The sequence below is a fragment of the Pleurodeles waltl genome, chromosome 3_2, assembly GCF_031143425.1.
Source record: "Pleurodeles waltl isolate 20211129_DDA chromosome 3_2, aPleWal1.hap1.20221129, whole genome shotgun sequence".
Taxonomy (NCBI): domain Eukaryota; kingdom Metazoa; phylum Chordata; class Amphibia; order Caudata; family Salamandridae; genus Pleurodeles; species Pleurodeles waltl.
Genome location: NC_090441.1, coordinates 54,368,979 through 54,384,866, shown reverse-complemented (window position 1 = coordinate 54,384,866; position 15,888 = coordinate 54,368,979). Strand labels below are relative to the sequence as shown.

Genomic DNA, 15,888 nt, shown 5'->3' with positions numbered 1-15,888 from the left:
GGTGAGCCTCAAAGGCTCACCCCTTTGTCACAGCCCAGCAGGGCACTCCAGCTTAGTGGAGTTGCCCGCCCCCTCCGGCCACGGCCCCCACTTTTGGCGGCAAGGCTGGAGGGAACAAAGAAAGCAACAAGGAGGAGTCACTGGCCAGTCAGGACAGCCCCTAAGGTGTCCTGAGCTGAAGTGACTCTAACTTTTAGAAATCCTCCATCTTGCAGATGGAGGATTCCCCCAATAGGGTTAGGATTGTGACCCCCTCCCCTTGGGAGGAGGCACAAAGAGGGTGTACCCACCCTCAGGGCTAGTAGCCATTGGCTACTAACCCCCCAGACCTAAACACGCCCTTAAATTTAGTATTTAAGGGCTACCCTGAACCCTAGAAAATTAGATTCCTGCAACTACAAGAAGAAGGACTGCCTAGCTGAAAACCCCTGCAGAGGAAGACCAGAAGACGACTACTGCCTTGGCTCCAGAAACTCACCGGCCTGTCTCCTGCCTTCCAAAGATCCTGCTCCAGCGACGCCTTCCAAAGGGACCAGAGACCTCGACATCCTCTGAGGACTGCCCCTGCTTCGAAAAGACAAGAAACTCCCGAGGACAGCGGACCTGCTCCAAGAAAGGCTGCAACTTTGTTTCCAGCAGCCTTGAAAGAACCCTGCAAGCTCCCCGCAAGAAGCGTGAGACTTGCAACACTGCACCCGGCGACCCCGACTCGGCTGGTGGAGACCCAACACCTCAGGAGGGACCCCAGGACTACTCTGATACTGTGAGTACCAAAACCTGTCCCCCCCTGAGCCCCCACAGCGCCGCCTGCAGAGGGAATCCCGAGGCTTCCCCTGACCGCGACTCTTTGAATCCAAAATCCCGACGCCTGGGAGAGACCCTGCACCCGCAGCCCCCAGGACCGGAAGGACCGGACTTTCACTAGAGAAGTGACCCCCAGGAGTCCCTCTCCCTTGCCCAAGTGGAGGTTTCCCCGAGGAACCCCCCCCTTGCCTGCCTGCAGCGCTGAAGAGATCCCGAGATCTCTCATAGACTAACATTGCGAACCCGACGCCTGTTTCTACACTGCACCCGGCCGCCCCCGCGCTGCTGAGGGTGAAATTTCTGTGTGGGCTTGTGTCCCCCCCGGTGCCCTACAAAACCCCCCTGGACTGCCCTCCGAAGACGCGGGTACTTACCTGCAAGCAGACCGGAACCGGGGCACCCCCTTCTCTCCATTCTAGCCTATGTGTTTTGGGCACCACTTTGAACTCTGCACCTGACCGGCCCTGAGCTGCTGGTGTGGTGACTTTGGGGTTGCTCTGAACCCCCAACGGTGGGCTACCTTGGACCAAGAACTAAGCCCTGTAAGTGTCTTACTTACCTGGTTAACCTAACAAATACTTACCTCCCCTAGGAACTGTGAAAATTGCACTAAGTGTCCACTTTTAAAACAGCTATTTGTGAATAACTTGAAAAGTATACATGCAATTTTGATGATTTGAAGTTCCTAAAGTACTTACCTGCAATACCTTTCGAATGAGATATTACATGTAGAATTTGAACCTGTGGTTCTTAAAATAAACTAAGAAAATATATTTTTCTATATAAAAACCTATTGGCTGGATTTGTCTCTGAGTGTGTGTACCTCATTTATTGTCTATGTGTATGTACAACAAATGCTTAACACTACTCCTTGGATAAGCCTACTGCTCGACCACACTACCACAAAATAGAGCATTAGTATTATCTATTTTTACCACTATTTTACCTCTAAGGGGAACCCTTGGACTCTGTGCATGCTATTCCTTACTTTGAAATAGCACATACAGAGCCAACTTCCTACAGAGCTGTAGTAGGTCTTCCATCTCATCCCAATGGGCCCGGCGGTACCATGGCAAAAGGGCTTGTGAGTTGGCTATATGCCAGTGGTTTGCAGCTTTCGGAGCCACCCTTTTCCCAGCGGCATCGATTCTACTGCTCTCTTTTTCAGAGGGAGGCGAATCCCCAGTGGCCTATAAGCTCATTTGCGGGCTGCTGTTGCCACATTGTAGTTAGGTGGTACCTGTTCCCTGATGTAGAGCAGGTCAAAGGAAGGCATCCTTCTACTTTTTGTCCACTTGTGATGTGATTACCCTGGAGGAGACAGGGTCCTTTAAAAATGTCTTCTGTATGCTGAATCATGCCAGGGAGCATGGGGAGGTATTGTGTCTCCCTGTGAGTGGTGGCAAAAGTGTCGAACAAAAAATCCTGCTCAATTGAATCTTCGTGCAGCTCCAGGTTGTGAAAAGCGGCTGCTCTAGCGACTACCTGAAGGTAAAAGGTAGTGTCTTCTGGTGGTGAGGGGCGTGCAGGGCAGAGGTCAAGGTCATTAGAAGAAATGGGATAGAGGTTGTAGGCATCCCAAGGGTCAGTATCATAATGAGGACCCTCTAAACCACCAGCGCATGATTTGGGGAAACCTGAGGAATGTAATCCCCTGGAATAGGTGATGTTGGGGATTGTGGAGGGGGGTGGAGTTGAAGGTGTGGGTGGTGGAGGAGGAGGAAAATACTTGTGTGGAGGTCTAGTAGCCTTGTCCTTCATTTACCATTTGAAAGGGACAGGAATGTCCAAAGCCTCTTGAAAGAAGAGTTTCTTTTTAGGGAGCACAGGAGAGGACGGTATCTGACCTGTGCCCTCTGATCTGGAGCTTGCGCTGTCGAGCATCCATTTTCTCCAGGATCGACTCGACCGGAGATGGGCTGGTGGAAGACTGGCCTGAGACTCTGGTTTCCAAGGTTTTCACCTCTGGTTCCTGAGGTCAGGATTGATACCAAAATTAATCTCTTGGTCCGAACCTATGGAGGTCGAAGCCAACGATGTAGTTTTGGTCTTAGTGGCCACTTTTGCAATCGACTTAGAAGGCGGGGCGGCAGAAGCAGGCTTTCGGTACTGATGTAGGAGGCTGGCCCTCTATGTAGTGTGCAAAACTAAGCACACTGTGCAGAGGGTGGAGGCAACCACATGTTGATTTACAGAGGTAGACACTAGACCACTTAAAGCTCTAATTTTTATGGTAATTTTGTCGAGCAGGTAGGCAAATGTTGGCATTTGCTGTACTCATAGTATCAATAAATGAGACCACACACTCAAAAGCATAAGTCAACACCAATTTACATAAATACGTCAGAATTTTATAACATTTTTAAGACCAAGATCATCAAGGTTGGATGAGTACTTTTTATGGTAAAATGTAATTTTTTTTTTTGTAAAAATAGTATTTTTTGCGTAATTATGCACCATAGAAATCAGTAGAGAAATACTTTAAAAATGCACATATAATTAGGCAATGCATTTACCAATGTCTACTTTTGCAGGTATGTTGAGGTTGTCGATGGGCATTATGGACCGGCTGGAGAAGTTCGGGTGGTTCTCGGTTACTGCAGGAGAAATTGCAGAAAGACGGAGCTGCTGCCAGGCCACTGCAGGGGACCACTTGGAAAAGCTCTGCATAGATGGACTTAAAAGGTAAGTCCGATGGATCCCCTTGGAGTGTCGAGGTCACAATGGGTGGGGGACCCTTGGGGCGCAGCTAGATCTTTCGAGCAGGGCACAGGGCAGCCGGGTGGAGAGCGAATCTGTGTGCCAGGAGCTGTGTGCAAAGGTGCCCTTGGAAGCAGGTAGGTCACTTTGAGGGTCGCTTGTAGGTAAGCAGGGCACTCCGGAGGGAGGTCCTGGTAGCTTCTCAAGTCCCTCAACTGGGGATTCCTCCTGGTCCTTTTACAGTTCATAGTGGACTGTCCTTCTTTGTGTCTATGGTTAGGTAACCAGTATCTGGGGCTATGCACTGTTTGGCCACTCGAGGACGCAGTGCCACGAAACCTGGCTCACTTGCAGGGTTTGTCCTCACGGTCCATCGGGTGGAGTTTGGACCAGCTGTGGCATCTAGTTCCTTGGTAAGCAGCTGGTCAGTGAAGTGGCCTTCACTGGGTCTTTTGTTGCAGGAGTCTGACACCTTCACTCTGGAGGAAGATCTTTGGTGATTTTCAAAGTGTGGAGGTCCTCCGGGGTTTGTAGAGTCCATCCAAGCAACCCCTCAGCTGTGATTGTCGAGTCCTGGGTGCAGCAGGCAGGATTTGGAACCTTTTCTTGATGCAGCAGGACTTCAGTTCTTGAGCCTCGGCTGCTTTTTGTTGCTGGTTTTCTTCTGTCCTTGGAATCTGATTATCTGGTCTAGGGATGCCCACTGAACATTGTATTTGTTGGGGGTTTACGGGAGTACCTAGTAGAGGCCAACGGGGCATCTACCTTAGGGTGGCTACACCCACTAAGTGACCACTTCCTGTCACTTTCCTACAGCTAACTGGCTATTTTCCTTCCATGCAAGATAAAGGAAAATCAAATGGAAGGGTCACCTCACATGCAACACCTTAGGGGGGTGCATGATGGGGCTGACCATTCCTGCTGTCCTTTGTGTGGTTTACCGTCATTGCTGCAGCCAAAAGTGGGGGTTTGCAACGGGGGCGGCCATCTGCTGCGAGCAGCAGTCTTGGGGGTAGACTTTCAGGTGCAGGCAGCCTACTTAAGCTTGCTAGCAGGGCAGTGCACATGCCTAAGGGACTGGGTGTTTACACCTCCACACAGGAAGTACTTTGCTCTGGGATACAGAGAGAGAGCAGGATCTCTCACACCAGGTGTAGGAAGTTGGCTCTGTATGTGCTATTTCAAAGTAAGGAATAGCATGCACAGAGTCCAAGGGTTCCCCTTAGAGGTAAGATAGTGGCAAAAAGAGATAATACTAATGCTCTATTTTGTGGTAGTGTGGTCGAGCAGTAGGCTTATCCAAGGAGTAGTGTTAAGCATTTGTTGTACATACACATAGACAATAAATGAGGTACACACACTCAGAGACAAATCCAGCCAATAGGTTTTTGTATAGAAAAATATCTTTTCTTAGTTTATTTTAAGAACCACAGGTTCAAATTCTACATGTAATATCTCATTCGAAAGGTATTGCAGGTAAGTACTTTAGGAACTTCAAATCATCAAAAATTGCATGTATACTTTTCAAGTTATTCACAAATAGCTGTTTTAAAAGTGGACACAGTGCAATTTTCACAGTTCCTAGGGGAGGTAAGTATTTGTTAGGTTAACCAGGTAAGTAAGACACTTACAGGGCTTAGTTCTTGGTCCAAGGTAGCCCACCGTTGGGGGTTCAGAGCAACCCCAAAGTCACCACACCAGCAGCTCAGGGCCGGTCAGGTGCAGAGTTCAAAGTGGTGCCCAAAACACATAGGCTAGAATGGAGAGAAGGGGGTGCCCCGGTTCCGGTCTGCTTGCAGGTAAGTACCCGCGTCTTCGGAGGGCAGACCAGGGGGGTTTTGTAGGGCACCGGGGGGGACACAAGTCCACACAGAAATTTCACCCTCAGCGGCGCGGGGGCGGCCGGGTGCAGTGTAGAAACAAGCGTCGGGTTCGCAATGTTAGTCTATGAGAGATCTCGGGATCTCTTCAGCGCTGCAGGCAGGCAAGGGGGGGATTCCTCGGGGAAACCTCCACTTGGGCAAGGGAGAGGGACTCCTGGGGGTCACTTCTCCAGTGAAAGTCCGGTCCTTCAGGTCCTGGGGGCTGCGGGTGCAGGGTCTCTCCCAGGCGTCGGGACTTTAGGTTCAAAGAGTCGCGGTCAGGGGAAGCCTCGGGATTCCCTCTGCAGGCGGCGCTGTGGGGGCTCAGGGGGGACAGGTTTTGGTACTCACGGTATCAGAGTAGTCCTGGGGTCCCGCCTGAGGTGTCGGATCTCCACCAGCCGAGTCGGGGTCGCCGGGTGCAGTGTTGCAAGTCTCACGCTTCTTGCGGGGAGCTTGCAGGGTTCTTTAAAGCTGCTGGAAACAGAGTCGCAGCCTTTCTTGGAGCAGGTCCGCTGTCCTCGGGAGTTTCTTGTCTTTTCGAAGCAGGGGCAGTCCTCAGAGGATGTCGAGGTCGCTGGTCCCTTTGGAAGGCGTCGCTGGAGCAGGATCTTTGGAAGGCAGGAGACAGGCCGGTGAGTTTCTGGAGCCAAGGCAGTTGTCGTCTTCTGGTCTTCCGCTGCAGGGGTTTTCAGCTGGGCAGTCCTTCTTCTTGTAGTTGCAGGAATCTAATTTTCTAGGGTTCAGGGTAGCCCTTAAATGCTAAATTTAAGGGCGTGTTTAGGTCTGGGGGGTTAGTAGCCAATGGCTACTAGCCCTGAGGGTGGGTACACCCTCTTTGTGCCTCCTCCCAAGGGGAGGGGGTCACAATCCTAACCCTATTGGGGGAATCCTCCATCTGCAAGATGGAGGATTTCTAAAAGTTAGAGTCACTTCAGCTCAGGACACCTTAGGGGCTGTCCTGACTGGCCAGTGACTCCTCCTTGTTTTTCTCATTATTTTCTCCGGCCTTGCCGCCAAAAGTGGGGCCTGGCCGGAGGGGGCGGGCAACTCCACTAGCTGGAGTGTCCTGCTGGGTTGGCACAAAGGAGGTGAGCCTTTGAGGCTCACCGCCAGGTGTGACAATTCCTGCCTGGGGGAGGTGTTAGCATCTCCACCCAGTGCAGGCTTTGTTACTGGCCTCAGAGTGACAAAGGCACTCTCCCCATGGGGCCAGCAACATGTCTCGGTTTGTGGCAGGCTGCTAAAACTAGTCAGCCTACACAGATAGTCGGTTAAGGTTCAGGGGGTACCTCTAAGGTGCCCTCTGGGGTGTATTTTACAATAAAATGTACACTGGCATCAGTGTGCATTTATTGTGCTGAGAAGTTTGATACCAAACTTCCCAGTTTTCAGTGTAGCCATTATGGTGCTGTGGAGTTCGTGTTTGACAAACTCCCAGACCATATACTCTTATGGCTACCCTGCACTTACAATGTCTAAGGTTTTGTTTAGACACTGTAGGGGTACCATGCTCATGCACTGGTACCCTCACCTATGGTATAGTGCACCCTGCCTTAGGGCAGTAAGGCCTGCTAGAGGGGTGTCCTACCTATACTGCATAGGCAGTGAGAGGCTGGCATGGCACCCTGAGGGGAGTGCCATGTCGACTTACTCGTTTTGTCCTCACTAGCACACACAAGCTGGCAAGCAGAGTGTCTGTGCTGAGTGAGAGGTCTCCAGGGTGGCATAAGACATGCTGCAGCCCTTAGAGACCTTCCTTGGCATCAGGGCCCTTGGTACTAGAAGTACCAGTTACAAGGGACTTATCTGGATGCCAGGGTCTGCCAATTGTGGATACAAAAGTACAGGTTAGGGAAAGAACACTGGTGCTGGGGCCTGGTTAGCAGGCCTCAGCACACTTTCAATTGTAAACATAGCATCAGCAAAGGCAAAAAGTCAGGGGGCAACCATGCCAAGGAGGCATTTCCTTACACCAGGGTTCTAGAATCTTGTCTGGTGGTGGCAGGCTGGTTGTGACCAGCCAGGAACCATGCGAGGGTAGTAAGCTTTTTAAGGGGGCACTTTGAAGGTGACCCCTGGGTACATTTTGTTATAAAACCAATACTGGTACCAGGTTGGATTTATCATTCTGAGTTGTTTGATACCAAACAACCCAGAGTTCAGAGTAGCCATCATGTAGCTGTGAAACATGTGTATTAAAATGGCTGCTCTGTTCACTTCCTACGTCCAAGGTTTGGCATGGACACAGTAGGGGCATATTGCTCATGCATCTATGCCCTCAAATACAGTATAGTGCACCCTGCCTTCGGGCTGGAAGGCCCGCCAGAAGGGTGACTTACCTATAGTGCATGCAGTGTGTAGAGGACAGAGTACACAGGCTGTGTGCCATGTCAAGTTTCCCATTTAGGATTGCATCAGAACACTCAGCCTGCAATAGCAGTGCTGGATGCTTCTGGATGCATGGCCCTAGAGAGTGGCTCAATTTGTGCTGCTGCCCTCAGGGAACTACCCTTAGTACCCCAAGCCTGGGTACCCAAGTACCATTTACTAGGGACTCACAGGGGCAGCTAAAGGTGTTGCCAACTGTATCACTCCCTTTGTAATTTGTAGGGAAATAATGCTGGCACTGGGAACCTGGTTAGCAAAAAGTGGTGGGGGATGTTCCCTCAACCGACCGTGGGACAGTGGCGGACCAGCAACCTCAAGGAGTCACTGAAAAGTAATTTTGGAGGATGTGTGTGGGGCAGAAGGGGCCACAGTACTCATGTGCAGGGGAGAGGTGACCTCGTGGCTTTCGATGTTGAACTTGATGTCTGACTCTAAGCTGTCCTGTATGGAAAGCTCTTACTCTTCTTGCGAAGGTTCCTCCTCAGCATGCTCCTCTCCGAAGATGTCCAAGGTATCATCCAGAGTCTTCTCAGCCATTTCCAGCTGACGACCTTGTCAATACCGATGGGTCTTTTTAGAACGGAATGACTTGCAGGTGTTGCAGTCGGCCTCGCGATGGTCTTGCGAAAATCAGAGGTAGCACACAAGGTGTTGGCCAGTATGCAGGAACTTGGAGTGGCACCGAGGACAGAAGCAGAATGATTCCATTCAATCGGGGAGCCATTCCCGTCAATGTTGGATTCACGTGGAAGTGAGGCCCGATGCAGGCACTGGCGCCCTGAAGGGCAGGTGGCCAGTGACTGAGCTGATGGAATGGCGAGAGCGCTAAAATGGAAGAAGAGCAAACAAGAACAATACTGTCGGAATGAGAAAGGAAAGATTGGGGGATAAAAAACGAACCAAAGACTTGACAGAGCAGAGGCACACACGTTTGAGCCGACGGTAGAGAGAAAACAAACTAACATTTGATGCCCATGAATAATAACACCGAGAGGAGGAGTCACTAGATCTTGTGACTCGAAACACTTCTTCGAAGATAAACAAGTTGCATCACTCTGGACTCATCACTAGATGGCAAGAGTATGCTGAACACGTGTATCTACAGCCACACATGCCAAAAAACATATTCATACTATGATGCTTGTCGAGTTTTAGCACTCTTAGAAGTTAAATCTAAGAATACAGATGTGAAAATATTAGCATCACAGTATGAACAAGTGCACATATAAAATTATTTAGGGAGAGTTCACCACTTTTTTTGGCCCTCCGTGCTGTTAATCTATGCATATGCAGGTCTGGAAGCCATGAATGAATGCACAGCGAGTCATAGAGAAGACTATGTAGGAAGATGCCACTGTTGGCATGGTTACCCCCCACTTGTTGCCTAATGTTGATGCTAGCTTTTTTTGGGAGTGAGCTGGGATCCTGCTAACCAGGTCCCAGCACCAGTGTTATTTCCCTAAAACTGTACCTTTGTTTCCACAATTGGCACAGCCCTGGCACACAGTAAAAGTCCCTTGTAAAAGGTACCCCTGGTACCAAGGGCCCTGTGGCCAGGGAAGGTCCCTCAGGGCTGCAGCATGTATTATGCCACCCTCAGGGATCCCTCACTCAGTTCATGCACACTGCTTTGCAGCGTATGTGTGCTAGTGGGGAGAAAAGACAAAGTTGACATAGCACTCCCCTCAGAGTGCCATGACCATAAACCACTGCCTGTGGCATAGGTAAGTCATCCCTCTAGCAGGCCTCACAGCCCTAAAGCAGGGTGCACTATACCACGGGTGAGGGCATAGCTGCATGAGCACTATGCCTCTACAGTGTCTAACTCAATTCTTAGACATTGTAATTGCAAAGTAGCCTATCTGAGTATATGGTCTGGGAGTTTGTCATTACGAACTCCACAGCACCATAATGGCTAAATTGAATCCTGGGAAGTTTGGTATCAAACTTCTCAGCACAACAAACCCACACGGATGCCAGTGTGGGATTTATTGCAAAATGCACACAGAGGGTATCTTTGAGATGCCCCCTGTATGTTAGCCCAACTGGTAGTGCAAGGCTGACCGGTCTGTGCCAGCCTGCCACTTCCAGGCAAGTTTTGGACCACATGGGGTGAGTGCCTTTGTGCACTCTGTGGTCAGAAACAAAGCCTGTCCGGGGTGGAGGTGCTTCACACCTCCCCCTGCAGGAACTGTAACACCTGGCGGTGAGCCACAAAGGCTCAAACCTGGTGCTATAGTGCCCAAGGGCACTCCAGCTAGTGGAGATGTCTACCCCACCGACGAGCCCCCACTTTTAGGAGCAAGTTCAGTGGGATAATGAGAAAAAACAAGGAGGAGTCACCCCCTCAGCCAGGACCACCCCTAAGGTGTCCAGAGCTGAAGTGCCTCCCTCCCTGCCCCCCCCCCCTTGAAAAATCCTGCATCTTGCTTTGGAGATTTAGGACAAATGGGGATAGGAATGTGCTCCCCTCCCCAGAGGGAGTGGGCACAAGGAGGGTGTAGCCGACCTCAGGGACAGTAGCCATTGGCTACTGCTCTCTAACCCTAACACACCCCTAAATGTAGTATTTAGGGGCGACCCTGAACCCAGCTCTTTAGATTCCTGACGACTTCAAGAAAGAAGAAGGACTGCTGAGCTGCAAACCCTGCAGAGAAGAGAAGGAGACAACAAATGACTCGGCCCCAGCCCTACCGGCACGTCTCCTGCTTCGAAAATCTGCAAGAAAAGAAGCACACGTTCTGCGGGACCAGCGACCTCTGAAAAGTCTCCAGGGGACTGCCTGCCTCACCGAGTACCAAGAAACTCCTGTGGATAGCGGACCTGTTCAAAAAGAAGACCAAGAAACCAACTTTAAAGGGACTCTCACCTCACTCCAGAAGCGTGAGTCCAAGAACTCTGCACCCGATGCCCTCAGTCCGTATCCAGAGAAACCACCTATCCAGAGAGGACCCCCAGGCAACTCCGATGACATGTCCACCCTGGGCTGACCTCTCTGCACCCCCACGACGATGCCTGCAGAGGGAATCCAGAGGACCCCTATGTCCACGACTGTCCGAGACGAAGATATCTGACGCCTGGAGAAGCACTGCACCCGCAGCCCCCAGGCCCAATAGAAATCGACCACTGGTGCAGTAACGACCAGCAGGCAGCCCTCACCCTTGCCCAGTTGGTGGCTTGCCCGAAGGGCCCCCTGTGCCCTGCCTGCAGCGCCTTAGTGACCCCTGGGGTTGACAACATAGAGTTCCATTGAAAACCTGATGCCCTATTTGCACACTGCACCCGGCCGTCCCCGTGCTGCAGAGGGTGTGGTTTTTGTGCCTACTTGGGGCCCTCCAGTACTCTTCCAAACTCCCATGGTCTGCCCTCCGACAACGTGGGTACTTACCTGCAAGCAGACCGGAACCGGAGTACCCCTGTATCCATAGGGGCCAACGTTATTTTGGCTCCTGTTTGACCTCTGCACCTGACCGGCGCTGTGTTGCTGGTGCTGGGTGTTTGGGGTTATCTTGAACCCTCAACGGTGGGCTACCTATTCCCAGGAGATTGAACCTGTAAGTTTGTTACTTACCTCAAAAACTGTACTTTACTTACCTCCCCCAGGAACTGTTGAAAATTGCAGTGTCCACTTTTAAAATAGCTTTTTGCCATTTTAAAGAAAACTGTGTACATTGTAGATTCCATTCAAAGTTTTAAGTATTACTGTGTAAAGTACCTTTCATTTAATGTGCTTACCTGCTAAATGAATCTTGTGGTTCTAAAAATAAATTAATGAATCTTGTGGTTCTAAAAATAAATTAACAAAAAAATATTTTTCTACATAAAAACCTATTGGCCTGGAGTTAAGTCATTAAGTGTGAGTTTTCACTTATTGCTTGTGTGCGTACAACAAATGCTTAACACTACCCTCTGATAAGCCTACTGCTCAACCACACTACCACAAATAGAGCATTAGTATTATCTATTATTGCCTCTGTCAAGCCGCTTGGGGAACCCCAGGACTCTGTGCACACTATATCTCATTTTGATATAGTATATACAGAGCCAGCTTCCTACATACAAATTTTCTGATTTTTTTTCTTTTTTTTTTTAATACAGAGAAGAAACCCAAACCTTACTTTCTGTATGAATTTATCAGATAAAATCTGTAAACACGGAAAACTGAGATCACTTGTAAATAATGAGACTATTTTGAACAATGAACAAAAAAAAGCTGAAGGGTTAATAGGGGGATACAGGTCTGCACAAAGCCAAAAAGGCAGCAGGTAGTAGATCTAGCAAAATGTGTCAATCATAAAAAGCCATGGCTCTACCAGTATACTACAATCCTAACATTCAACACTACTGGCTTTTCCAGCAGTGTTTAACATTTATAATACGAAATTTAGGGATGGGGTGATCCTTTCTTGCACCATTATATTTCACTGACCCTATGAGCTAAAAACTGGCATTGTTGCTGAAAAGAGCCCAAAGTAACTATCTGAGCACAGTCTTAATTTTCACAACAAACACGCCACACTTAGAAGGTTTGAAGTGGAGACTACAGCTTCTCTGGCCTGGAACTCCAAGAGTTTCATCAAGAAAGAGAAAGAGAGAACAGAGGTGACAACTCTGCTAGTAAGGAACATGGTGAAAGACTGGAGTTTGAAATCTTACAAATAATAATCAATAATCTTGAGACATAATTGAGATTTTTCTGATTTATCTTTTTTCGTTCTGTTCTAGTGGGCAACTGTGCTATATTCTGATCCCTGTTGCTTCTTATGTTCTGGTTGTTAACTGATGCGCTATCCATGTAATCAGGTCAACACTACATACAAGAATAAAATATATTTAGATATGTATGCCAACAGAGAGCAGCTTAACAATAGAAGAATTCAAGAGAGATACTGACCCACATCATTAATTTTCTTGTGCTACTATTTTTACACAGGACAAGTGTTAGCTGAAGATGCAAACAACATACAGCAAGAATAAGTAGGTGGCAAGTGAGAATTAAGCAGTGGTCCAGTAAAACTATGAAAAATGCACTGAATCAAGAACAGGCATAAAAATGCATAGGAAATGAGACAGCAGGAAAATGTAATGAGAAAATGCACGTAAATAGAAAGTAATAAATGCAAGGGAGCAAGAGAGAAAGGCTTGTCTGCAGTACATGCAACTCACAAGACAAATGACAGTGTTGTATCTTACCTTTAAGTCTTTCAGGACAAGGCCCTCCAACCCCTCACGGATAACTCGTGTAATCATGTCGGCCAGGTCCGCAGCTTTCTAAGCAGGGAGAATCGCAAACAATAGTGAGCATATTATACACTCATAGAAAATAAGTAATTGCCTTGGCAACAAATGCCTGAAGGGTCTATAAAGCATCTGCACATTATTTACATTAGGTGAACAGGCATTAACTTCTTGGTAGACATTCCATGCCTCTTTCCTATTTCAACCAGTTCTCCAGTGAAAAAAAGAAGAAAAGGTTACTTACCTGCAACTAGATTTCTGGTGTTTCTCTCTTCTAAGGATTCATTTGATTCAGTCATTCTCTACTGGTTCAGGTGAACTAAGAACTAGCAATAAACTGCATTAAAATGTACACATTTAATACAGCTGAAAATATTTAGTAGCACAGAACTGTCCATGACTTGAACTTCAGTATGGGGTTAACTTGGTCAGGGTCGGACGGAGGAAGAATATTGGCCTGGTTACCAAATCAGAAAAGGCCCTCATTAGAATTAAGTAGCTAAAAAAAACAAACAAAAAAAACGCCCATGCTTGCAAATTGGGGAGTTTTGAACTTTTGAAGACACGCTATGTACGTGTCTTGCAAAGTGTGGGAGACTGCATGCATTTGTGCTTACTGCAGGCAATGTTTGTTGTAATATCAGGGAAACCAACTGTAAAAATTGTCCCACAACACCCTAAAACAGGCCCACAAAGAGCTAAAAACTGGCTCTCACTCAGCCCTCTCAGACCTGCACTGCCTACATGTCAGTCCAAATCTCTCTGGGTACAAGTCAGGTCCTGAAGGCCATCTGGCACCTGGACAGGTGCGAAAATTAGCTATGCAGGAGGCGTGTCACACTTCCAGGAAGGAAACACCCCTAGGGGGACCAGCCTGAAGTGCACACAGCTTAGGAAATTCCACCATCTTGCGTGTGGTGGAGTTTAGGAACTATGGACATGGTGATGCCCACAGGAAGTGGTCAACTAGGGGATGTAGTGACCCCCAAGGGTAAGTAGCCCATTGGCTACTACCCTTCACTCCCCTTAACGCCCCCTATATTGAGTATTTAGGAAACCCCCTGATACCAGATCCTCATATCTTTGCTGGTCTCAAAGGAAGGAGTGGACAAGAAGCCTGCTGAACCCAAGAACCGAGGACCAACCACTATGGCCTGCCTGCTGCACCCGACCCTCGAGAAGCAACTGACCTGACCTGCCCTGCCCTGCCACTGCAGCCTCCAAGAAATGGGGAGAGCTGCCAGTGCTTTGCCAATCGTCAGGGGGAACTCCCTTGGAGTAGAGGAGCTGCTCCCGATCATCCGCAGGCACCCAAGAAAGACCTGAAGACCGGGACCACCAGATTTTCGACGCCGGACATCACCACTGCACCCAAGCCAACCAGCCAATGTTGAAATGGGCCAACAGTGTCAGCATGGTACCCAGGCCCTCTAGAAAAGTACCCCACCCTGTGCTTACCCACTGTGGAACTAACAAAGGCATCTGCAGACTGTTTCTTTAGAGCCCCCCGCCCCCCACAAAAAGATCCGACACTCTAGGACACCTCTGCACCTGTCCATCCCAGACCCAGAAGAAGAAAACCAAGGGTGTCCCCCACATCTCCCCACCTCGTGAGACCTGAACCCACTCGTTAGCTAGGTTGGGCTGGACCTACAACCACAAAGACCTCCAGTACTGGATCAGATGCAAGACGACGCACCTGCACTCTACAGCCTGAGGAGGAGAGGATTGATGGTGTCCCTGCATGCCTGAGGACCTCAAGGGTCGAGCCCCCCTGTGGGGTCCCCTGGACTGTCCTCCCAGTCCATCCCTGCAGCAACTTTGTAAAAGGACCGATCCCCGTAGACCTAAATGCGACACCCAAAGCCGTAACACACATCTGCATCCGGACACACCAGAGGTGAGCTGTTGGTGTGGCCTTGGACCTTGCCCCAAACTCACCTTAAGTCTAGGAGATTGGTCCCGTAAGTCCTTGTACTAAACCTGATTTGCCGTCTTTGTTTTCCTCCATAGCATTGCATTGCAGCTTCCTGAAAAATGCACTGTTTACTTTTGAAAACTCTAAAGATTTATAACTCGAAAAGTCCTCCAGTGATCTTGGTATCAAAGGTTATATAAAGTACACGTTATTTTTATAGACTGGTGTCACATTTCTTTATTGTGTTTGTCTTACTTACTGCATGAATGTGTGCCTTATATGCTTAGCACTACTGTAGGAAAGCGCCTCTTTCTGACATGGCTACCCCCAACTTTTTGCCTGGTATCTGATGGGATTTCGACTCTAATTCTACTTAACCAGGGCCCCAAGTGCCAGATCTCGTTCTCAAAACTGCACAGTTGTTTCACCAATTGGCAAAACCTTTAGCACCCTCTGTAAGTCCCTAGTAAATGGTACCCCTGGTACCTAGAGCATGTGGTACTAAGCAGGTTTCCTAAGGGCTGCAGCACGAATTGGGCCACCCTAAGGGACCCCTCACCAAGCACATGACAGGCTGCCATTGCAGGCTGCGTGTCTTTGTGCAGACAAAAGTGAAAACACAAAATGGCACACAGCCTGTGTGCCATGTCCCCCAACACTGCATGCAATATATGTAAGTCACCCCTCTAGCAGGCCTTACAGCCCTAAGGCAGGGTGCATTATATTACATGTGAGGGCATATCTGCATTAGCAGATATGCCCCTGCTACGTCTCTGACGATTCTCGGACATAATAAGTGACCTGGAAGCCATTTTAAATGCATGTGCTGTACAGCGGTCAATATGAGTTCCCCAGCTACATAATGGTTTCACTGAAGATAGGGATATTTGGTGTCAAACATCTCATATAGGTGAATTCCAGTGTTGATTTAACCAATACATGCACCCAGAGGGCACCTTAGAGGTGCCCCCTAAA

The 15,888-nt window shown here is 48.9% G+C and overlaps 1 protein-coding gene across 3 annotated transcripts in view; it reads right to left on the bottom strand.

Annotated features, from left to right (window-relative positions):
- The window catches only part of LIG3 (DNA ligase 3), a 424,911-nt gene that overhangs the window by 273,649 nt on the left and 135,374 nt on the right, over positions 1–15,888 (bottom strand). For all 3 annotated transcript variants that reach the window (XM_069226761.1, XM_069226764.1, XM_069226763.1), the window contains exon 13: positions 12,951–13,028. In XM_069226761.1, coding sequence (XP_069082862.1) covers positions 12,951–13,028 — 78 coding nt within the window. The remainder of the gene's footprint in view (positions 1–12,950; positions 13,029–15,888) is intronic.